Raw genomic sequence first — 25190 nt, 5'->3', positions numbered from 1 at the left:
TACTACGGGTAGAGGATGAAGTAGGATGGTTTCTTAGTAATACAAAAGCAGTTCCGGATTGTGGAAGGAAGGAGGAGGCACGAGTTGTGCTGCGGTGACTGAAATCCCTGCCATAAAATCACGCCCCGGTGTGTCGCTAATACAAGCACCAGTAAGGAATTTGTCGTACTTTAGCAGCATCAACAAAACTACGCATAGAGCAAACGTGGTGCACTACCGGCATTGGTAACGTTTGGTGTAACCGATTGCTGGATAATTGGTCGAATGCCATGTGCCGTATGTGTTACCCGTTGCCGCTGTGCGAATGTGTATGATTGTAAATTGCTTTCCTTACGTTCGGTTCGTGGTAGCATTAACCTTTAGGAGGGTGTCTGTAAAGTTAGAAACCCGGTAACTCATTCACCGTTTAACAACAATAATCGATAGAATTCTGCAAAACGATGTAACGGATACCAGTCGTATAAACTGCAAATAAACCTATATATTATATAAAAAAAAATGTATGTGAGAGATTTTTTTTTTTTGCTGTGTGTGTTAAATTCATCTTTATCGCTACAATCAGACCACCCCCTGGAAATCGGATTTATTCATATAAATATCACGTAACTAAACATTAGACTTTATATAAAATAATGTTTTAGAACCTCGGGATAAACAACTACTAGTTTGTCCCAGCTATTTCCAGTGATCAAATATAATTTGGTGAGTCAATTATGTGGCTTTTTATGATTCATCTGTTGATCCTTCTGTATGATTCTTAATCTATTAGAGACTTAAACTTTTTAATTCAATTTTGCCATAAATTGGTAAAAATTTACCTAACTGTTGTAACCTTCTTTAAGCATCCTACTGTACAGATAGGTGACCGCGCTTTTGAAGTCGCCTAAAACTTCACCTATCTGGTGTCAAAAGTCAGCACCGACCACAACATGTTGAGCTAATGTCGAGCTACGCGTTACACTACAGCCTGAGGAAACTTCTCCACTTCTCAAAATATCTGTCGCGAGGGACGAAACTGGAACAGCACAGAACATTTATAGTTTCTGACGAAACTCTCTTAGTCGAGTTCTAGAGGAAGATGCTTAGATAGATTTTTGGCCCCGTATGTGGGGGGAAGAACAATGGAGAAGCTCTACGAGCTGTACGATGATCTCACCATCGTGCAGCGAATTAGACTCGCGAGGCTCCGGTGGGCTGGTCACGTCATGAGAATGACATCGGACGACCTAGCCCTTAAAGTCCTTTTAGGCTGTCCACACGGACAGAGGAGGCGTGGTAGGCCCAAATTGAGATGGAGTGATGGCGGCCAGAACGGCCAGGATAACGGATTGGCAGACGACGGCGCTAAACCGTGAGCGGTATCGAGGATTGTTGCAGCAGGCCAAGACCGCGAAACGATTGCACGGTGCGTTTGGTTAAAATAGTTATCTAAGGGACCTTAACGTCACAACTGGACAGTGTTCAGTCCGATGTGACCCAACTAGTTCTGAGTACTGTTCTGCGTTATCTTTATTTGTCATATCACTATCATCTTCATTATCATGTTGTCCTCTGCGATCTATATTATTTAGTCTTTGTTGCTTGTGGAACAGTTTGATTTTGTACCAGGTTTTGCCTGTTAGACATTGTGTTTTTTTTCAGACATCGATGGTTCTAATGTACATCAGGATTTACAGGATTCATTATAAGCACTAGACGTTTATTTTTATCAGTCGATAGGGAAATATTTTCTTTTTGTTCTGCCTTGTCAAGTTTCTAGATTCTAGTCCGTCCAGGCGCTTTACATATACTTTACTGATCATAAGAATAATAAATCCTTCGTCCGAGTCATTTCCATCTGTGACCCTCAGGGTTAACAGAACATTTCCACTCGCATGCAACGAGCTGCATGCTAGTGCTTGCACACAAGCCACCGTAAATCCCGACACATGCTCACTGGCCGAATTCAAACACCACAACACCAGCGGTGTTGTTCACCCATTTACGAGCCCGATTGGTAACCATGGTGCGGATGGCCAAACCAAAACTAAATATTTTCACACACCGAAACGGGGGAAGGGAGCGAGCCGTGTAAAAGTATGCGCGCTACGCCACAAACTACTACTACGGGCGGTGTGTGTTTGTTTGTTATCATCGTTCTCGTATCTGCCGTTCGGAGCGTGTGGACAACAACGTGGAAGGATTTTGGTCCGGCCCTGGTCTGTGTCCCGCCGTAACCATTAAGCTGAACCAGTGTAATTGTAATTGTAGTTGCAGCTGGTTGTACATATTAAACGCAAGCCTCTTTGAAGTTGAAGACGACCTGTGAAAAAGACTACCGAAACGGCCACATCATTCACAACGGAAAAGGCGTTTGTGTGTGTGTGTGTTTCGTGTGTCCTTGCCGTGCTTTAAATAAAATCCGAAAAAAAACTGCACAACAATAAAACGGAAGAAAAACAAGCGAACGAAGATGGCTAAATCTGCATCCTTCCTGTTTGAGGTCCGGGCACGGTCGGCCTCGGTTAAAGCGAAACCCGTTCGCAGTGTAAAGAGTGCTTCCGCTGCAATGCGACCCGTGCCAGCATTTTCGATCGAATCGCTCCAGAAGAACACCTACGTAATGGGGCCACCGAAGGCGCAGAAACGTACGTAGCGTGCTTTCTCACTCTGTCCTTCCTTTTTTCCTTCTTGTGTTGTTTTCTTTTTAATTTCACTAATTGCTTTCTACTTTTTTTCTTCTCTCTCACACACAGAACGATACATGATACAACCGAAGGCGACGTCTTTCAGGATGTATTACGAGCGAGGTGACCTGCCAATCAAGATGGAGTATCTGACCGGCGGTGACAAGATTGCCTGGACGGTGGACATCGATAAGCTCGACTACGGTCTGTATCTGCCGCTGTTCTTTGACGGGCTGTCGGAAACGCGCCACCCGTACAAAACGTACGCCCGGCAGGGTGTGCAGGACCTGTTGGCACACGGTGGCGACAAGATCTATCCTGTCATTCCGCAGCTAATTATTCCGATTAAGAGTAAGTACGGCGAGAGATGTCGCTTAGTCGAATTACAATCGCTTTTGCTTCCCTTCTTCATCCATCCAGCTGGCAATTATTTGGGGCGACATTATATCATTTTTAATTGTTGTTGCGTTTTTTTTTTACTCTCTATCGTCCTTTTCTATCTCGCCATAGATGCGCTGAACACACGCAACGTGGAGGTAATGTGCGTTACGTTGAAAATAATTCAGCAGCTCGTCATGTCGTCGGATCTGATCGGACCGGCGCTCGTACCGTTCTACCGTCAGCTGCTTCCAATGTTTAATGCCTACAAGGTGAAGAACAGTAAGTACACACACTCTCTCTCTCACACACACACACGAGCTCGTCAAGTATCTTTCTTTTCCAATTGGCTTCTCCGGTGAGGTTAAGCCTTCCCTGGCTAATGGAAAACCCATCCACAAAACCACAGTTGGGGAAGCGTTATCGAGCTAATTTATCGCACAAATTCATATTGATGGGACATTAATGGATGTGGCGAGCAAGGTGGGAAAATGTGTGCGACTTTAAAAGTCATTTTGGTGATCGGCCGGCCACTGACAGTGACACGTGACACTGAGCTGTTTTCGGGGACGGTTCTCGTACGGTGCTTATCTGCGTTGTTCGCTTGGGTGATCATTTTCATCCTTTATTAGGGCTTTTTGCTTCTCTATGCCACTCAATACACTAATGAAGGCTTAATGTGTTGAGGATCCATTGACATAGGGGGGAGGGACACTCATACCATTTCTCGTTTAATCGATCGTTAGTCTTCCATCTCGGCTGTAATTGGATGGAAAATGAACAATTAGTCAATAATTGAGGATGGTGAACGTAGGGCAATAAATTCGGGGGAAAATTGTGTTGCAGGACGTCTTTTGTATTTAAGAACATTAATTGGGTCATTTTTGCATGAAAAGAAATTCCCTTAACGAATGGAGACGCCTGGTACTTTTCAAAAATAGATCTACTCAAGCTTAATTTTGCATGTGCATTTGCTATCGATCGGTTCTATTTATAAGCTCGGATTCGAGTGCTCAGTACAGGATTTAAACTACATGGAAATGTCTTGGAAGGTTTTTAAATACCAACGCAAACTAAGGTCATGATAAATGTGAGCATGTGTCATAGTAACGCTAGCGCCCGATAGATGGCGCTACACAGAGAAGTTGTTAGTGTAGAAATTTATTGTTATTATTTTCCTCACACATAAAACACTCTAATAATACCATGAAAATAGTTTCGAGGAATATTTAAAAATATTTTATCGATTTTATCAACTATTTAAGCCCCCTCCGATATTTGCTCCTATATCAAAAATTTATTTCACCCACCGGCTGGTGGAATTTCCTACGTAAAACGGTGCAATTCACAACGCGTTGCCGATCCTCGTTCCTGTAAAACTCATTACCTATTGATGTGCCCACTTTGTATCATTAATTCTGTCCTGCTCTGCGCTCCCACCCGCCCCAGTCAACTCGGGCGATGCCATCGATTACGGCCAGAAGAACAACATGAACGTGGGCGACCTAATTGACGAGACGCTGCAGGTGCTGGAGCGGCACGGCGGTGAGGACGCGTTCATCAACATAAAGTACATGGTACCGACGTACGAGTCATGCTATCTAAATTAAACCACGCGAGTAGTAGTACACCGAGTGAGTGTGGCGGATCGATGACCGGCTGATGAAGCGAAAACAGGCACAAAAGTGGTAAGATGAATGTTGTATGGTGGTTTTCGGTTTTTTTTTCTTTTTTCGTGGTAATACAGCAACTGCTCGACTTAATGACTCGATTCGATATTGCAGGACATTCCCAACGAACGGACGGAACAACCGAACGGGTCGTTTGTCAAGTGTCAAAGCGTTTTGTGCTTTTGGATACTCGGACGGCATCTACACAAAAAACACGCACACAACACACACACACTCAACTGACCAACGAACGCAGCATATTGTGCCAAAATTAGAGTAAACGAATAATATCGATTCCCCGATTTTGTAGTAGCAAACAGAGAATAGGACCACACTGCTGCAGCACACCGACTCCGCAATACCCGGAATTGGAGGTAGATTAGTAGCAATTCAAGCCTAGATAGAATGATTCGTGCTCGGGAGGTAGTTTTAACAGTAACAGTAAGCGTAACGGTAGGTAATGCAATTGGTGTGTTCTTTAGGTAAGAATAAGGAAAGGAAGAATTTTATAAGCTTATCACGGACATGATACGATTACCATCGGTAACACTATTACCACAGCACATTGATGAAAGCAGCATACATCATAGAAAAGATTCTGTTTTCTGTCTTATAGAGCAATGTTTTGGGAGAATTAGTTATCAGAATCTAGAAGAAATGCGCCGTACTTAATTTTCTCTAAAGGCTTAATTATAGAAAGGAAATAGATAAGGCAAGCATATACTTTTGTCGACTTATATTCTGTTACCAACACACTCGTAGAGCAGTTTTGTTACCACAAGCTCATGTGAAGCTATCGATACGCTAATTAATAAATGACTTATTTTACTTAGTAATAAATTACGTGCTACATCTGAATCTTAATATCTAAAGAACAAGGGACGAAACTAAAAATGTCAGTAAAAGCGTCATAAAACTTCTGGATGCCCTGGGGCTGATTTTTACAGTTGTTATAGGATCACTTTTACGGAACATACATGTACTCTTTGGTGGAAATTTTAGGCAAAATTGGAAATGCTTTACTAATTTTTATAGCCGTTTTTAAAGGTTGAAACATGAGTAGGGAAAAAAGCTCTAACGTTAACGATTTTTCTTGCGATAATCTCGTATCCTAGAGTAATAACATAATTTTCCATCGTCTTTTGTACCAAATTTTTTTCCTACCCAAAAACTTCTGTTGATTTGGGGCAGGTAAGGCAAGAGTAAGCAAGAAACAACCTTTGAAGCTTTGTTCGTATTACCAAGCTAAGAAGTATTAAAGCTTAGCCAATTTGAATATTACAACATATTCTCCTGTCTTGAGAATAAGCAGAACATAAATTGGAGCCCTGATCTCAATCACTTACTATTCTACTTTTAACTGTATAAGGTAATATTCTCTTTTTAAGCATTTCGTGCCTTGGCTCAAAAGGGTCAGATGGATTAGAGAATAGCACAACATCTCCTATCGTTACCATCCATGTCTAAGTAGTAGACAATCGGTTGACTGCACTTGTGAAAAATATCAGTCCGACAGTGAACGCGTCATTAACAACTCTCAACTACTTTTAGAACAAACCAAAAGAAAGTTTAAGCCGAACATCAATCATATCACAATCATCCTTTTGCTGATCATTCATCGTCATCAGCTGATTGTTACATGATACGAAAACATGATTGTATATGGTCGTCCTGGGAAGAAGTGGCCATATATTTGGAACATGATTTTTGAATGATTGATAAGAGTATCCAGCTTTATTCAAAGCATTTAAAACAGTTTAAAAGAATTATTTTTTAACAAAGCTCTTACCTTTTGTCAGCTGCAGCCACGTTCTCTAACACCAATCACCAAAAAAAAAGAACCAAAATTTCGGAACGAGTACAACTCTCAAAGCAGTCAGGTTCTTGTTTTGAAAATAGACATCTCGATTGGTTTTTTTATTTCTCTTTCTCTGCTATACTACACAATACACTTAATTCTTTTCCGCTTCCTGTTTTCATTGCTCGCACCTTCTTTAAAAAAGACGGGTTAAAGAAGGGCTGTAATAAAAGTTCGCCCTTTGCTGTTGCTTTTCGCCTCCAAGTATAACATTCGTACCAATTTTTACTAATTTCACCCTCAGTAACATACTACTCGGAACAATACGCTTACGGATAACAATCAGTACCTTTTGTTACTTTCAATGGGGGGAAAAAGGGATGGGGAGGGTGGGGTTTGTGGGGATGTGAGGGATGCGATACGAAACACAGGACACTTCTCTCACACCAAACAACACTTGTAAAAATTGCATCAAAAGAAGTTCCCTTCCTTTGCTTTTGATAACGCTAAATAAATAACGCTTCCTGTAACCTGTTAGAACCTCTTAAGGGAGAATCTCGTGTTCGTGTTTTACCAAACAAAAAGGACATCCGCTTATCACTTACATCGAACCTCAATTCCTTAATTCGCTTTTGCTAGTACAAAAGTAGGGCACAAAAAAAAAAAACGAACCGTTCCCTAGCATTTCGCTCTCCAGACGCTAATTATGTGCTCCAAAAACGGGGGATTATTACACGCCAGCGTTACGTCTCCCTAACTGTGTGTTTGTGTGTTGAAAGGGAGCTAGAAGGTTTCTATCAGTGTGTGTGTGGGGAATCATGTTTGTGCCCATGTTTTTACTTTGTGTTTGCCTCTCTAACAGAGCCTCATCTACTCGTGCAGGGTGCATCGCTAAAGCTTCTCGTTCCTAAAACACTTTTCCCCGGGTGGGTGCGGCACAACACTGCGCTAGCCAAAAAAGAAAAACTTTCGGTGCGTACTGAAACTCTCCCGTTTTTGCTACGGATTCGGTGTCGGAATATCTTTCCGTGACATATCAACATCATCAGAGCATGCATGATGGGGACCGTCTACTCTGCATCCGTGTTCTAATGGTTCTATCACAATGGCGTACACGTATGCGACCGACCACCGTACGGAGGGAGCGCTTAACCCTGAAAGCAGTGCAGATGCTTCGGATTGTGGTCCGACTGTTGGAAGTACTGCTGGCACAGCTCGTTGAACGGCTTCGGGCCGCACAGGCAGCAGTAGGTGGCGTACAGCGGCAAATCCTTTGCCGTCAGCTGACGGATGATGTCCGGCGTCACGCGACCATGGACGAAGGACGAACGGTTTTCGTCGCCGGCTGCTGGTGCCGGTGGCTGGAGTTCCGGGAGTTCCACCTCCGACAAGTAATGCCGCAGGGTGAATCTGACCAAAGGGAGGGAGAGAGAGAGAGAGAGAGAGAGAGAGAGAGGGAGAGAGAGAGAGAGTATTCGATTTATTAAGTTATGTCACATTAGATCAGACCAGGCAGATTGCAGCGGATGATTAAGCGAAATGTTCGTTCATTCGTCCGTGATGGCGGGGCGTGATTGTGGCGTTTTTTCTCGCTTTTCCACTCCGAGGTCCTCGCTTCAACTAATTTTGCCAAAAGTCTTTCCTGAAGTGTTCTCAAATATCTTAGCATCCCCCATTCTGCCCCATCGACGGCTAGACGAGCATCTGTTAGGCATTAAAATCGTCCCACAGTTTCGGAAGTTACAGAACCGTAATGCATTTGAATGCAAATTTCCTACCAGAGTGAGGAAAAGGAAAAGCGAAAATTCTACCAACAGCGTTCCACAAGACTGACCTGCTTCGCTGTGCTCAGTGCACCGGGGAAAGAAGCAATAGCACCATGAGTAGATGATATGTTAATTTAATTTCTGGCTGGATAACTTAAAATAGAAACTTTCCAACCACCCTTCCCGGATATCCCGCAAGATCCCGGTGGCCAGTCGCGCCGATATGCGATAAGCGCACGTCCAGGGACCGGGACCAAGCACTGCTTCTTCTTCGTTTGAAGGGACGTGCTGCAGCAAGTAAGTACGCTCAAGTTAGATTAAACGTATTTTACCGAGCGTCGTAATTGTCGGGTGCACTGGCAGCCGCATCAGACGGACGGCAAGATGGAGGGAATAGCTGCCTGAACGCTGCTTCTTCTGTGGACACCGTGGACAACTTTTTCCATCGTACGCTTCGATCGATTCTGGACCTGGAAGCAGGTTTTATGTGAGTGAAGGATTCTTCCGTTTAATTTTCTGCACTTTTCTGCAAGCATCATGCTGCGTCGAGATGTGGTGCAAGTGAGTCAGCACCAGGCAGGTACGGCGCTCGGTACACACAGCCACGGTGCAGTTGACCATGCAAAGGGGAAAATTGTTAAATGGTGGTAGCCGTGGTGGTGATGGACGGAAGTTTCATAAACAATTTCGTTCCCATAAACCAGGAATCAATTAATGCGAGCTGGCTGGATGTCTCCTGGTGAGTAGTTTTGGGACTCTTGGCGTAGTTGTGAAAATTGAAAGTAGGGCGGCGTTTCATAGCTAATGTTCGATTAGCAATACAGTGGAAAATATACTACTCAGCTTTAGTCCTGTCACATCCAGGTAGACCTTTTATGAGGTCTTCCATAGGATTTTTTAAAATCTTTATCTAAAACCATAAATCACGGGTAAATCACGTCATCAAATTGACACCGGACAACTCTTTCGTGTTGGCTCGTCCTTGCTCAAATTACAACTTAATGATGGGGCCTGGCTGTAGGTGTGTAGCAGTGGGTTTCAAGATAAAAATAGTATCAAAAAAATTATTTAAATAATTTAAATGGGTTATTTCCTTCTTCTTCCTCTTTGGTTGTTGAAAAGCTCAAAAGGCTTCGGCTTGGCTTCGTTAAGCCGTAGCTGGATAGTCAGTACTATGGGGTACGGGGAGACGGTCCACGGACGAAATACGTTGTACGATCCTCACGTTTGAAGACCGGTGCCGCTGCCTAAAAGGAAGCCAGCTCTGGACAAATTAACTTAATTTTCCAGCCCAATAGGATTTGATGTCAGTCATGAGGCCACCATCGAATCATGTTCCTTAAGGGGCTTGGCTAATTAAATTTTAGGTTCTACTGAAATACAAAATGGGGGGAATCTCATGACGCGACTGTCACATGACGGAGCTGATAAAACTTGCGATAGTACTAGATACCTTTGAGAGTATTAAGATTCCCAAACGAAATATATTACTCTGAGTAGTTTTTGCTAACCAAATTTTAAACCACAAATATTAGATTGCAAACATCTACTAAAGATTCCCGACACATTAATCGCTTACAAGGACTCAATTTTCATTGCCCCAAAAATATTCCTCAAGCTCCAACTTAAATCCCAATACGTTCCGCATTACTCAAACTTCAGCACAGGGTTAAGTGAGTATCTAAGCTAGTACACATCATCACCCTTGACGATTCAATCCCTCTTGCTGCTAGTGCGGCGAAAGGGATTATCAAAGTTGATGCTACACATACGACGCAGCATTAGCAGCAGTTCGCTCGTCCCAATTGCGAACGTTGCTTTCGGCAAGTTCGGTAATAGCATTACAGCGATTCACACACCCCCGTTCATACACCAGAGTAGGGCGGATGCGTCTCACCAGGGAATTGAGAAGTTCCCGGGCCGGAATCGACTGCCAAAACACGATCGCTTCCACGAACCTCTGGAGAGTGATTGGGGGCTTTCATCACAGCGAGGCTGCTAAGGGGAAATTTGTGTCGATAGTTGTTCGATTTTATTACGCGCGTGTTAAGCGTCGAAACATGATTACACATATTGATTGCAATAATTGTAAAAGCTATGTATTGCGTAAAATTTGGTTTTTAAATACAACATATACAAGTGTTATCTGAACAATTTTACAGTATCTGAACAATTTCTATAGGTTTGAAGAAAAAATAAGGTAGCTTATCTAATAGGATAAGCAAAATACAGTGAGTTCTTTACAATTAAATTGCAATCGGATGTCTTATAAAACTTCCAGAACTAGTTTAATTCCCATTGCTTTAAATCTACTACTGACAATTGAAGACCTGTTTCCGGCAGGCTGACTGTTTTATTGGATGTATAAAGCACTTAATATACTTCCCAGATGGGCTCTCCCGGTGTAAGGTGCCCTCGGAGAAGAAAATGTCTCCAAACCATCGTGAATGGTATTCGTTTGTAATCTAGCTTTAAGCAATACGGTCAGGCCGTCCTTCATGAATAAAAAAAAGACTTCCGATAGAAAAGGCAAAAAAGGGTGACATTTTTAGAAAAAAAAAATCGTGATACATATTAGCAAAATAGGCCAGACCCATAAGTGCAACAAGTCTTTGATTCCGATATGATTCCCTTCTCGTCGAGGAAACCACTGGCTGTGGTTTTCATTTTTCATCTTGAACTTCTGAACTTCAGCTGATAGTTTGTTCAATAAAGCTTCTTTTTATTTAAATCATTTTAACTATCTTCTCTGTCTGGAATACTATATCCAAACATTTCGTTTAGATCAAAGCCTATCTAAAGCTTTGAGGATCTTTGTACTGTTGGGGACGTTTGTCAATGCAGGCATCTGAGGATTCTTCTTCTTTGGCCTAACGACCTGTTAGGACATGCCTGCTATTTCTCGCTTACTAGACTTAAAGATAACCACGTAGTTGGATAGTCTATTCAATATGGGACAACGGCCCGGATGGGATTTGAAACCTAGTCCTACTGTGTGAAGGCAGGCGCCGTTGTCGCCTTCACCACCGGCTCCACTGGGCCGGTAATTTAGCTCATTCAATGCTTTATTTGCGTAAAATTAATTAAATATAAATTCGGGATTCAGCCGAGCTCACCCGGGATAAGGTGCCATTCCAGGGTTTGGAGAAGGAAATTTCTCCAAAACCAACGTTCCAAACCAAAAGAATTGTATTCTTTTGTGTCCAGACCGGACAAATATTTCACAACAAATGTACTAAAATTTGTATTTAAATCAATAGATGAATTTATTTTTAATGTATGCAACGATTCAATTTACCAAAATTCTTCCACTTTGTTTGTTTAATTTACATAAACCAGCGTTTGTGTGCAACTCGCACTAAAAATCCAACCCCGTCCCCATGACTAACTGATTGCTTTTGCAGCTTAGTTTTACGACCGTACCGTCGCATAACAAGTAGTTCCCACGCACCACCAAAACACTGCACTCGTTTTGCCCGTTTAACTCCAAACCATGCGCCCATATTTACTCACTGCAACACACAATCATTGGGTGCTTTCCTTCGTTATCATTCAGTTAGCACCATCGGATTGGAATGGGCGTCTGTGTTTTGATCGGTAGGAACGGCTTTTGGTGCGTGCGGCTAGAGTTTTGATCATGAATAATTCAGCATAAACTGTTCAGTGGTGACGCTGGTAAATGGGTGAAGAAGTGTGTGTGTGTGTAGGCATACATTTTCACCCAACCAGCACATTGTCTCAGCCATCCGGGGCAGACCTGATGTGATAAGAAACACTGCTAGACCAACTAGCAGAAGCGGAGTTTACCCAATCTTGCTAGAAGCTGCTTGTGTCAATGAATTACGGTACGAGTCAAATTTCGGAGGAAAATAAAACCGATGGTCCCCCTTGTGGCGTGTGTGTGTTTCTGACCAAAGTTTCAATTCCATCAGAACCGAGAGGAAAATACCAGCAAAAAAAAAGACGAACGAACTCGAACCGAAGCACATCTCTCAGTGCTTCAGTCAGGTGGATGACGAGGAGCGTAACAACCGGGAAGCCACCATCCGCACCCGCATCAGATTCGAGATAATAAATTACCTTTTGTCCTTTTTGCATAAATTTTCCAGCATCTCTCGGCACCAGATATCCGCTTCGGTTTTGTTGAAGTACAGCAGACAGATGTGTTCTCTGTGGATTGTTGAAAAAGAGGAGAAAAAAAAGGCAGGAGAAATGAATGTTAAGAAGACACACACACACACACAGACAACAACAAAAGGGAGGAACAAACCAACAGCGAAACAAAATTGAGTTACGTCAATGTTAAAGTGGACCTATACGTTACGGAACCTGTGGGTATTGTTATGCTTTGTTTTGTATTTCTACTATATGCTGCTTTTTCTCTCGGAGTGTGTGTGTGTTTGATGTGTGGATGAACATGCAACCATTTATCGTTTTCTGTCGTTTCCAGCTGGTTCCGCTGAGGGTTGAGAGGAATATTTTCAATAATAATTGAATTAAAGTCCTACGTTTTTGATGATGACAGTTTTGTGACGTATTAAACAGAGGCTTTTCGGTCCATTTCCGATTTTCTGGAATGCTTGTTGAATCACTTAGGAGAATGATTCAAGTAAATATGGGAGTATTGTACAGTGTTTCGAATCATATGTAATAGAATCTTTGAATCAATCTGTGAATTTGTTTCAACTGGATAGTGAAACATTGCAATCTCGTTGTGGAAGATTGCAATCATACAATGGAATCGCAGCGAAATTCCGGAAATTATACCAATCAAATCAAATGGGCAAAATGAATCTCAACGGGGATTTGAATCCTTCCTTAACAAAATTAAAATATTGATTGCAAAACCCTGTAAGTCTGTTGTGGTATTTTCAGTCATATAATGGAATTTTGCACTATCCAGTTGAAAAATTCGTTTGAGTGATTCAAAGCGCCCGCACATGGATCAAAACCTTAAAAGTACGTAAATTTATATAAAAAAATCTTAGTATTTTTGCAAAATTAAATACAAGAAAAAAGTCTGCAGCAATAAAGCTCACAATTTCGATGAACGTTTCTTCGAGTGCCACACCGCTGTGGACTACCGCCATCATTTTAATGATGCGTAAGTTACAACCACCATACACATTTGCTCTGCCGCCAGCACACACACACACACACTGCACAACCGCAGCACGAATTTACTCAACCGAGCTTATTTTCCAATTAGTTGGTAACCGAGCGAAGCGGTTTAACCGAGGCGAAAACCCCTAAAACAACCGCAACTGTTCGGGGAGCGAGGTTTGCCCGGTACCGTGAATGAATGGGCCCGCACTGTCAGCTCGTTCGAGCACGGTCGAAGAATAATAGTGTTCGGTGTGTAACATAAATCGTTTCTTGCAGGGCAAATAAATTGATTAATATAAATCTAGCCTGTAAGCAGCGCGGGAGCACAATCCTCCAATACATTAATCAAGCGAGCTTGTTTTCTGTTTCTATTGAGTTAGAGGGACTTTCACTTACATCCGATTGCTGTTCCGCTCGAGCAGATAGTGCAGTAAGGCCAACATCGGGGTCAGTCCACTGCCGGCAGCCAGCAGCGCAAATCGATTGTGATGTCGCAGTTTGCTCAGCACAAAGTTACCGCTCGGTTGGGACACCTGCAGCGAAGTACCGAGCGGGACCGGGCGCGTCAGATGCTTGGACAAACAGCCATCCGCGTACGACTTCACCAGCAGCGGTATAAACGTCCCGGGACAATCCGTACCGACGCAGTTCGCCGGGACCGGCGTGTAACTTCGCGACACATACTCCCCATCGATGGAGGCCGACACCGACACGTGATAGCCGACCGGTGTAATCTGCAGCAGGCTGTTGTTTTTCGGCCGCAGCAACAAAGCGCACGAATCGTGCGTGATTTCGATCCTGGTCGCCACATCGTACTCGTGCAGCTGCAGCTCACAGTTTTCGCGCCGCTCGTACGTCATCTGACCGTAGCTGGTCCAGAGCGCCGGGCACAGCTTGTTGAACACTAGCTCGATTTTGCCCGACTCGAGCGATGTGCGGGCAGTGCAGGGCCACCGGACATTGTTCGCCAGATGAAAGCGATACCGGTGCTGGACGCTCGATTCGACCAGAATGTTAACCGTCACCTCGAGATGATCGACACACTCCACCATCACGCCCGGGTTCGCGAGAGACCGGGTGTAGAAGATAAGCGTCAGCTCGGAAGTCTTCTGTATCCAGTCGAAGCGTGGCACTATCGGTACGGACAGCTTAAGCGAATCGTCACTGGCTGAGCTGACGATCGACAGGGGTGGCGGTGACAGTGGGGCAGTATCGAGCGTATCCTTGCTCGGGGACGTTGGGGAGACGGTGGTCGCTAGGCCGGCCAGCGGTACGCTTGACTTGGAAGCTTTCGCAAAGGAGGGCGGTGGCGGTGGGAGCTTACTGTTGGGATTAGTGCTGTCGGCGTTGAGATTGATGGTGACCGTGTTACGAAGCGGACCGATGTAGCACTTCGCTAGCAGCGATTCGTAATTCACCCAGGCGTGTACCTCCTCGAACAGTCGGGTCGCATCCTTGCCGGCGCCTCGCATCAGCTCATCGGACCCTGAAGCGGAATTAGTGGGGGAAAATAATTAGAAATTGTGGTGAATATTGGGTAGAAGATTAGGTAAGGCTTCAGCAAGATAGACTGAAGGGAGGTGCTATTCCTATGGTTTGCTTCAATATTTAGGTTTTGCCTGCTTAAAATATAAATAAATTTCGATTTTGCTTAATTCTATGAAGGCAATCAGTGGGTAGTTTTCAGTGGGGCCAGGGACATGTAAATGGCAATCTTAGCAGATGGCATTTCAATCGAAAGATTTTCAAATACCACGTCAGATGAAGTCTCAAGCAAAGTAGGGTACTTGAAAGCATAATTGTGTTGGCAAAAATTTCCCTTTATAATTTATACAATAACTTGATTACCCTGATTTAATTAATTTCTCCGCTCAAGCTTACCAAAAGCTCGAGCAGGTGGCACAAAATCCTGGGATAAAGATCAATGAAGCGAAAACCAAAATGATGGCGGCAAAATGAGCAAACAAACATTGATACAGCACGAGTGATGCAGATTGAAGTCAGCACCGATAACAACATAAAATTGAATGAGATAACCGCTACGATATTGACTAGGGTTCGGTTATACCACAGCCTGAGGTTACATCTCCACTCAAAGGCTTGTCGTGATAGCATTTAAATTCCCAGTAATCACACACAGCGTTGAGACATCAAGATGAACGATGGAGATTTTTTACCAGGTCTGCATGGAAGGGCAATGAAAGAGCCACTGCAATTACGAGCTCTGTAAACTGTTCGCTGATGGTACTATGGCAAAGTCAATTGGATACGCCAGACTCCGGTAGGTTCGTCATGTCATGAGAATGACACCTGATTACCCAGCTCGTAAATCCTTTTTGAGCTGTTCAAATTCCGGTATATTGGATTAACAGACGACGGTACTAGACTGTGAGCCGCACGAGATTATGCATGAGGTTAGTTTTATCCTTAACTTGGGAAGACATGCATAGGGTCTGGAGACATTTATGGTGTTAAAATGTCTGCCGCCGTTGTCACAAGAGTTGATGATGTTGACGACAAGAATTGATGATGATTCATACAAGACATAGTATGTATACACAGCAAATACTAGACATGGACAACATAATCAATTAGAAAATATCGACTTAGGGAAACATACAAGCTTCTTCTGCTTTCTTGGCCCCACGACCTATAAGGTCATGCTTTCCAATTCTGGATTACTAAATTGATTGGTACCGCATAGTTGGATAGTCTGTCGCTATGGGGAGAACGGCCCAGATGGGATTTGAACCCCGGTGAAGACCGGCGCCGCTATCGCCTCGACCGAAGAATGAACTGTACACACTAAAAAGCGTCAGAAATTGTTGTTCAATTGCACCACTCTAAAATGACGCCCTTCATCTAACAATCTTATCAGTGAATCAAACGACACCATCCAACAAATTGTGTCGTTTTCCTTATTGCGGGCCTTTTTTATTGATAGTTTCCTCCCGCAAAAGCCCACGGTGCGTACACAACGACAGCAAAGTCTCGCCCCTTATTTACTCAGTGAACCGAACAGTACACAACCTGCGTCCGGAGAGGGTGTCTTCACTTACCTCCGGGATGAAAGTTCATGTATCGCGTCACGTTGTACACCTTCCCCCGGATGGCCATCCAGGCGTCGTCGGGCCGGTCATGCTTGGCGAGCTCGGCATGGCTGACCGGTACGGCACGACCCCCGGTACCGGCCAGATCGGCACCCGAGTTCCCCAGCCGGATCCAGTCCATCAGCGAGTGGCCCGGCTTCAGTGCGGTTTTGTTCCGTGGGTTGCCTGTTGGAAAATAAAAGAAGAAGAACCGGCATTACATTAAAAGCGTTCATCGGTCGGAAAATAAACTTCCTTTCGAGGGCAAGGAAGAAACGAATAGAACTAGGGGAAGAAAATCCTCTTTAACCCCCCTCTCTCCTCTTAACGTCCCCTTCCCATCGATGGTGAACGGTAACAGGGAGCAAAGCCTAAAGCTTTTGATCATAAATTATGAATATCCGGCTGCTGTCACGCGAAATGTGCTCCCTCCTGTTCTGCTGTTCTGCTTTACAATTTCCGTCGGGTTCGATTTTTGGCATGGAGCTGATTGAACATTAATAAAACGTGCCCACAAGACCACAAAAAGAAGGGGGCAAGAAGAAGCTACGATCGAACGATGCGTCCGGTCCTCTCTTCGGCACCACACCAAAAAAAGGGGGAGCATTTTATTGGAGCTTGCGTGCATGTTAATTTATTATCGAATGCCCTAAAACCAATCATCGGCTGTGCTCGGTGGTGTTAACACCGGCACGAACCAGCTGGATGGTACGAGCACGGCTCCATTAAGATCGGAGAACGGATAATCGGCATGGAACGCAATGGCCGTCCATTACGGTTAATGCTGTACGGTAGATCATGCATCGTGCACTACACTGGGGAATGGAATTCGAAATGGATGCAAAATATGCTCATCTAACTGTGGACCAAGTGACCACAAATATGAACGGAGAAGGAACATTCCTTTCCGAACCAACCTGCGCCATTGAACACGTGCCGTTGGATAGGTAGGCGCGCTCGGCTCGGGTTCGGTATTTCGTTTTAACGTGATGAAAATGCAAAGCCGGTACTGTACTGCCAGTACACTGTGTGCCGGTGCGAAAGGAGCAAATTCCGCTTATTTTTTCCCCCCGTCACAGAATGTGATGAAAGCCTTTTTTGTAGAATTTTTTTCCAACAGAAAGCGAGAGACACTTTTTCTTTCTTTGCAGCTTCAGGTAAAGGGTATTTTATTGCGTTTTTAAGAGGACTGGTAAAGGGTAAACATGCAGATATTGTAAGTTGAAAGCAAAAATGGCAAAAAATAATATTTGGTAGCTCGTGTTAAAGTATACTAGTTAGTTAAGGCGCTTAGAAAAAGTAGATAAAAAAATCTTTTCTAGAATCATGACAGAAAAAGGTCAGTGTAAGAAAATGTTGTTCTTGCTTCTGATGCATGAACAGAGCTAAATATTTGCCATTAACATAATAGATGACGAAGAGTGGTCACTCTCTCGCTTCTTGGCCTTACGACGTATCTTAAGGTCATGCCTTCCATTTATGGCTTACCAGATATATTGATACCGTATAGTTAGATAGTCAGTCCTCACTGTGGGGGGACGGTCCGGATGGGATTTAACTCCGGCCCTGCCTTATGAAGACCTGGGCCATTGTCGCCTCTGCCAGCGGGCGCGCGTATCCCAGGGGTCCTTAATCGACCTTCTTCTTCGCTATATGAGAGAGGGGGATACATATCCTCCTATATTTAGAACAGAACCATCTCTAAATAATCACACGTTTACCTCTCTCTCTCTTGATTGTCTTTGACTTCCCTCTGAGTCATATCGACGCATTAATATTACTATTAGTTTGGAGTGGTTTGTGTTTTGTTTTCATTTTCTGTTTCTCTAGAATTCAATATTTTTTTGCTCATCAAAAGTTAAATTTAGCGGTGGGAATTCAAATATTAAATGTGTTGCTGTCTCTGGTACATTACATTTAAACAATTTATTTCGCTAAATCATGGCCTGTTAAAATTCTATTGCCCCTCCTTACTTCGTTTCTTAATCGACCTTAAAGGACTTCTGCATCACAATTATAGTAATTGGTTTTAGTTTGTTTTTTGATAACCCAATTATCATTTCGGTATAAATTTATATAAGTGTTTAACTATGTATTTTTAAAAGCATTTTTATATCTTCTTTTTTATTGGCCTAACGACCATATAGTTGGATAGTCAGTCCTCACTATGGGGGATCGGCCCGGATGAGATTTGAACTCGCACCGGTCCTGCTGTGTGAAGACTATATCGCGCATATTTGTATATGTTGTTTAACATTTATTATTTCATACAAATTTATAATTACATTTCCCTCTTCTTTTTGATTCGATTATTATTTTATCAGTTGATCGGATATAATAAAGGAAAATTGATGGACATCTGTTTCTTGTTTTGAGGCAAACATTGAGTCGAACATGATTTTAAACTTCATTTTTCCAGTTTTACTATCTTGTTTTTTATATTTAGATTTATAGATCATTTTAATTTGAATCATGCAATTGTTGGGATGTGGGCTTCGAAGAAGTATTTTACTTCAGTCAGTTTGTTTTGGGTTTAGAAATGTACGTGACGTGATAAGAATCATTCTAATTTCTGATATTTATATTAGAATATCAAAAGGGACAGAGATCAGATCCATCAACCCATATCATGCATTAAAGGTACGATGGAGCACTGTAATCTAAAGCAGGGTTGTGTTCAAGAGTATCAAAGCGTATGCAAATTGTGTACGATTATTCTTTCCGTAGCAGCCTTCATTAAGAGAATTTCTACCTCGTTCCTAGAAAACAACATTGACCCTAAATTCCCAGCTCACAACTGGAGATTCCAATCTCGTCTAGGTGTTAAGAACTACGTCCACAACGCACTACACTACGTACGTTGGATAGAAATGTTTCCAACATTCCGGCAATCCTGGGCCAGAGCAAATAGCAGGAGAAACAAATCAGCTTCTGATGAAGAGGTAAAGAAACATAAAAAAATGGAAGGAAAACAAGACAATTCCATTTCGCCTTTATGCTAACCGGTACCGGTTCAGGGCATTAGCTAGACAATAACAGCGTGAACTATCCTTGTCGTATTTGGCTGGCTTGTTTCATGTCTGGTAGATCAGTTAGCCATTATCACTTGTGTGACCATGAGGCATAGTTTTGGGACTAAACTCTCCGGCAAATAGCTCTATCTTCCGAACTCGCCTGAAATGAATGGACCATGTCTGAGTGGATGGATGGCTACTTCAAATAGGATCAACTAACCAACTATGGTTGGAATAATCGAACACCAATGTTTAGTGTCCAATGTCAAGTGTTCTCGGTTTTCCATCGTTAGATTTGGTATTTGAATACAAAAAGAAGTACTTCATTATCCCACTGCTAGCAGATACCATCATCGCTCCGCTTCGCAAATTGATTGTTCGGATCTAATTCGTATTGAGTCAGCTCATCACCAAACACAGATCAAAACCGATTGCTATCCAAACTGCAAATAAAAATGGCTTTTTTGCCAAGTGTACGCCGCCTAATCTCAGATTTCGTCACACGGATCACTTCGCAGGGGAGAACTCCGGTACGGAAATGGTTGTACATTTCGCATTCGCACACCCCAAAATCCACATCCAATTCCAATCACGGCACAACGCGCCGTATGTTGGCCAATAACGGATGCTACACACAGCTACATCCTATTAGGATCAGTTTCAGCCGACCGAAACATTGGGCTTCAGCAACCACGATTCGAACAAGTAGATCCCAACCCCGACTTGCCGCCCCGAACCGGGCATGAAGAAGATTGAATACCGTAGACAAGGACTCGGGCGGGGAAAAAAACGGCAAAGAAAACTCTAACGAATGTGCATGTGTTCTTTTTGTCGGTACACATGAATCGTTATTTATTTCCATTGAACGGCAGCCGGGGTACCGGTGTGCTTCCTTCTTTTTTTTTGTTGCTTGTTGGTTCGTCGTTCCATTTATATTTCTCCCACAATGTGGAAGAGTACGGCGAACAAACGAATACAATCGAAAAAAAATGGAAAATTGTACGTCTGGCGGAAAAATGGCACGACACTAGCGTACCCCGTTCTCATTCCACCCCAAAAAAGACGAAGTCTTCTGCTCTCACGCAAAAGAGCTGGAAAATCTATTATTGTCTGATTTCCGTGGAAAAGCGTGCCCAATTGTGGCGTGGGAAACAACTCGGCATAGTGGGGGGAAAAAAAGCTTGTCCTTTAACGTTTCTTGGGACCGCGCACCGTCTCGGTTAGGAAGAATATGGAATAGGGCAGTGGCTGTTTTTTTCTTCTTCTTTATGCCTTGAATTCCCTCACACGACTCACGGCCGTGGTTCTGGTGAGCGTTCACACAATACCTCTTATTATGATGTAATAAACTTCCGAACGCGCTGTCAAACACTGTGGGCACGCCGTGGGAACTGGGGACCAGTGGGACGCCCTCGAGAGAATCTTAATCATCTTCAGCGTCACAATTTTCCAATTCGACTGCCAAACAAGGGGGGCAGAATGGTGCCCCGTCTGTTTGCGGGGTTTTGCAACAAGGACGACGACCGGATGCTTAGTTTGCGATTTAACGCTCGCGCGGAGAGCTAATCGTGGCCATGGTTGGTGGCCCGACCGTTGCCGACCGATTTCGCTGTTGTTGTTTACCCCGGGTTAATGAGCATGCGGAAGCTTATTTTACGGCAGGACGACGACGACGACGAGTGCTTAATGGGCGCGCACGGGCGGACAGTGACAATAATGATCTCCCTCTAAGCTGGCCTGATTTGTGACTTGACGTCACATCGGGCGGCCGCCGGGTCCCTGTGAGTTAATGGTGAGTGTTTATAGCTTTTTAACAACCGATGAAATCGATTTCGTAATGATACTTATTACACCATCGGCACGACCATATTAAAACGGACAATTTAAAACGGAACTCAAGCGTTGCGTGAAGTGATTTAGTAAACATTAACAGCTCTGTGCAGTGCCGGGATGATTGTGTGTCGTGGAATGTGAGTGTTTCGAATTTTGTTTTGATTTTTCGTGCCAAGCATTGGCATAAAAGGAATCTAGAGTTTGTATGAAATCTAGAAGGTATAGAAGTGTTACTTTATTTCATATTCGTATCTCTTTATTACTGTAAGAAATAAAATATTAAATAAACAGTAAAAAAAAAAATCTGTTCGGCAAACTAACCAATTTCCATATCTAAATGCCATAGAGAAATCAGCTCTGTTGCATTTACACCTCCATTCCTACAGCCATGGTTTAAATTTACCAGCACGCCAAACAGACAACAGCCGTGTGGAGTGTTTTCCAGAAATAATATCACATCCAAGCTGTGTTCCGGAAACTGGCTAACGAAAATTCTCGGTACAGCTAAATCAGCGATATTTGTTAGAAAAACGTGTTTTTCGTGGAGCCGAAGCACTTTACCGAGCGAGCGCGATACCAATTAGCGTTTTCGCGTAAAAGCTTTTAGTAAGCTTCAGTTCCGTGGAACTCGTTTCAATTGTAGTGCAACGGGATGGAAATTTGCGTGGGTTTTTCACACTGGAATGATAAATGATTTTAGTTTTGCAATCATCAATACAGAGTGGTTAAATTTTGGATGTTAGTGTGAATGTTTGGTGCTAATAAAGGTGCTAATTTGGTTGTATGATTCGTTTTAAGTTGTGACTTGCTGAAGTTTAGTGCTGTGGCAGACGAGATCAATGTTTTTTATGCCTTTCAGTGACTGCAACGTCGATGTGTGCCGATACTCATTATGGCCTTTAATCTGGATATTATTGCCCACTTCGGTAAAGTACTGGGCGTCTCCATGCACTGTAGGTGTGAAATATGGATTTATTTTCTGAGATTCGATACCGATAGAAAGGGATGAACAAACAAACGAAAAACTTCGTAATATAATCTAACGTTATAACATTATCTCGTTTGTATCAAAACGAATTTCTCTCCCCATAAAAATGCTATTATCTTTTCAAACAAATTAAAGCTTTATTTATTACACATTAACCACAACACAAAAACAAATGGAATTAAATGAATATTTCCTCCAAAGATGATAAAACATTCAAAAGGCAGGCAGTTGAAGCCGAATCGATTGATCATGAGGGATACCAAACAGCCAGGCAACCAAGCGTTGGACGTTCCAAGCACCATCATCAATCACCGGACAGGGGCAGGGGCAACCATGTCAGATCTTTCCATCCCCCCATCATCCGACCAGACATTACTTTTGACGGATCATAATTGTGCCACTTATCGGCTAAAGTTGTGACGTAGATGTGCAGCAACATTATCGCGCTGTTGGGAAGCCGGCAAACCGCCTTTTGAAAAGTTCCTGTTCGAGAAGCACGCTTAAACCGATTTGCAACCCCCTTGGTGGAATAAACGTGCTTTTGAATGTGAAAGTTAAAGGGTAAAGTTTTCTCACCCGTACGTACGAGCGCTCGTGGTAATTGAGTTTATAAACCTATACTTTTTTTATTTCAATTTGGGATTTTTTAAGGCTTGTAAAAAGCGCACACTACTAACACGGTGTATAGTATCAGGCACACCAAGTGTAATTAGTTGGAACAAGCGTTAGCAGTAGAGACGAAGTCCAATTAAAATTCAAAATAAAGCGCAGCCCGCAGCACACCATTGATGACGAGCAATGTCCAAAAGCATCGCTATTTTCCACCCGGTAAACTAGCAACGGTCTGACTTTTGTTTTGCTTTATAAAACAAGTCAAACTTTTTCCCACTTCCTACGCTGTGGCCTTTCCCGATTTTAAATACTATTGGGTTTGGGGTTTTTTTTTTGGTGGGTAAGACTGGGATTGGGGTGTGCTGTTGGGGATTTCATAAATTTCCTTAACAACGCTTTCAAAATCTCCCGAAAGCCTGTTTCCATAACACTTTGCAGAAGTTAAAGTGTTGTCAAAAGTAAAATCCTAGCAGGCTTTGAGAAAGCAGAACAGCTTGATGCGATTTGTAATTCAGTTTTATATTAAAAACTTTTCTAACCACAGAATCCTTAACCAATCAGTTTTAAAATATTTCTTAAATATTTAACTCGTGTTGGAATTTAAAATATTTTCTTCCATCAAAGAAAAAGGAATATTTAAGGACATGGGCTTGAAGCATTTAATACGCATACCATGCTTTCCGAGCTTTTCAAGCACTCTTAAGCATCTTCCCTTTGGTGGGTTGTTTTAGCAGCAAGCAACTTTTAATTATCATTTTAATTACTTCACCTCGCACACCCAGGCGGAGCATGATGAATAGCGAGAGAAAGAAAGAGAGAGAAAGAGAGAGATAGAGAGAGATAGAGAAGCCGCATGCCATTGAAGAATGCCATAAAAGACAAAACATGCATTTTTGTGGGCTACAATTTTTGATGGGATTCCTTAGCCGACATGAGGCAGATTTCTTTTGAAATATTTTTTTCTTGGTAGAACTTTTTGTGTAAAATTTTTTAATTGCAATAAAAAAAGTTTTTTTTACACATTGAAATTATTTAAGCTTACTTCTCTCTTCTTGGCCTAACGACCACCCTTAGGGAGGTCTTCTGTGCCTTGATTTTACCCGGAGTTGTACAGTTGCCGTACAGGGAAGGCGATCCGGATGGGATTTGAACCCTTGTTCTGCCGTATTAAGACTGGTACCGTTGTCACCTCCGACCACCGGACCACCCTCATATAATTGAGCGATTATCAAATGAAAACTAGCAAAAAAGCATACTTTCGAATTTCTCGAACACGATCATCATTTAAGCTCGACTTTTTAACGATTATTATTATTAGCATTAGCAGCCAACTTGTTGCCGTCTCTCGTCCTCCCCAGCAAACGCTGGTCTCATCTGGGCTAGGGACAAAGTTTTTCGTTCGTTTTTTTAAGCTCAGCTCATCTGATTACAGCGGCGACAAGGCAAAAAATATGGTCACGGGTTGCAAAGAAATCGTACGACGCCGCTCTAAGCATTTCATTTCTATGTTTTCGTTTTAATTTTGTTCCGAGAAAAAGTTTTTCTTTCGTCAAACTGGCGAGCTTTAATTCATTTAATTCAATAAGAAGGGATTAGCAAATGGCCCGGTACAAGTGAAGTGAAAAGGGATAAGGTATGTTGGAGTGATTGTTTTTTTTAAACTATTTCCATGAAAAAATATAAAACAGAGATGGAGCTAAAATTGCATATTTGTTTTTCCCGGGCAAAGCCACAGGAATGACATGAAACTCATTGTTGTCACAAAAGACGCTAACTTGAGCAAGTAGCAGAGAAGCGAGCTGCAGAGTGCAAGTGAATGTTTCATCCACCAGGCAGCAAATTGCAAGCGATAAACAACTTGGCAACTTCCTTGGCACAGTTGACCTTCAGTCCGAAACCATTATCCTGTCAACCGGAGGCGTTGATGCACAGTAAACCATCCCTTTCGCTCGCCGAACCCGCCCCCACCCCCCTCGTCCAACCTTTTCATTCGAACGTCTTGGTGGTGTTTTCCGACCGTTCCTCAACCCATCCCCTCAACACCCATCTGAATAATGAACCCTTCTTCTTCGGTCGCCATCCAAGGGTTCGCATGCACACTCTTTACCGCGGCGAATGGTGGGTGCATAAATCATGCTATTGTGCTGCGTTTTCGAGTTTACTGCTTTTGAATTTGTATTTCTTCTCGCTTCGTGCTGTTTCGTTTCGTGTGCAGTAAGAAAAAAAAAGGAAACCTCCCGAGATTAATTGCTAGAAACAGCAGCTCATCC

The 25190-nt window shown here is 43.0% G+C and overlaps 2 protein-coding genes across 10 annotated transcripts in view; one reads left to right on the top strand and one right to left on the bottom strand.

Moving 5' to 3' along the window:
• Window positions 1–1419: 1419 nt before the first annotated feature.
• Window positions 1420–5554, top strand: LOC118504206 (parkin coregulated gene protein homolog). 3 transcript variants are annotated; one of them, XR_004905278.1, is made up of 5 exons: window positions 1420–2627; window positions 2736–3017; window positions 3177–3326; window positions 4310–4732; window positions 4829–5554. XR_004905278.1 is itself a non-coding variant. In XM_036038395.1 (4 exons), the coding sequence occupies exons 1-4, from the start codon at window positions 2453–2455 to the stop codon at window positions 4652–4654; spliced, it is 768 nt and encodes a 255-aa protein (XP_035894288.1). In that variant the 5' UTR covers window positions 1437–2452; the 3' UTR covers window positions 4655–5550. The 3 variants fall into 3 exon arrangements, 1 of the variants encoding a protein (XP_035894288.1); XR_004905279.1 differs by having other exon boundaries at window positions 2133–2627; window positions 4494–4732; XM_036038395.1 differs by having other exon boundaries at window positions 1437–2627; window positions 4494–5550.
• A 1041-nt stretch (window positions 5555–6595) lies between these two features.
• Window positions 6596–25190, bottom strand: part of LOC118504203 (cytochrome b5 reductase 4) — a 51059-nt gene continuing 32464 nt past the window's right edge. For 5 of the 7 annotated variants that reach the window (XM_036038383.1, XM_036038384.1, XM_036038385.1 and 2 more), the window contains exons 3-6: window positions 16444–16659; window positions 13781–14870; window positions 12359–12448; window positions 6596–7922 (exon numbers count right to left, since the gene is read on the bottom strand). In XM_036038383.1, the coding sequence (XP_035894276.1) occupies window positions 7661–7922; window positions 12359–12448; window positions 13781–14870; window positions 16444–16659 (1658 nt within the window). In that variant the 3' untranslated portion in view covers window positions 6596–7660. Of the gene's footprint in view, window positions 7923–12354; window positions 12449–13780; window positions 14871–16443; window positions 16660–25190 lie in introns of those variants that run through there. The other 2 variants (XM_036038388.1, XM_036038389.1) reach the window with 2 other exon arrangements.

This window comes from Anopheles stephensi, chromosome 2 (assembly GCF_013141755.1).
Source record: "Anopheles stephensi strain Indian chromosome 2, UCI_ANSTEP_V1.0, whole genome shotgun sequence".
In the NCBI taxonomy this organism is placed as follows: Eukaryota; Metazoa; Arthropoda; class Insecta; order Diptera; family Culicidae; genus Anopheles; species Anopheles stephensi.
Note: the sequence above shows the minus strand (reverse complement) of the source record. Positions and strands in the feature narration are given on the sequence as shown.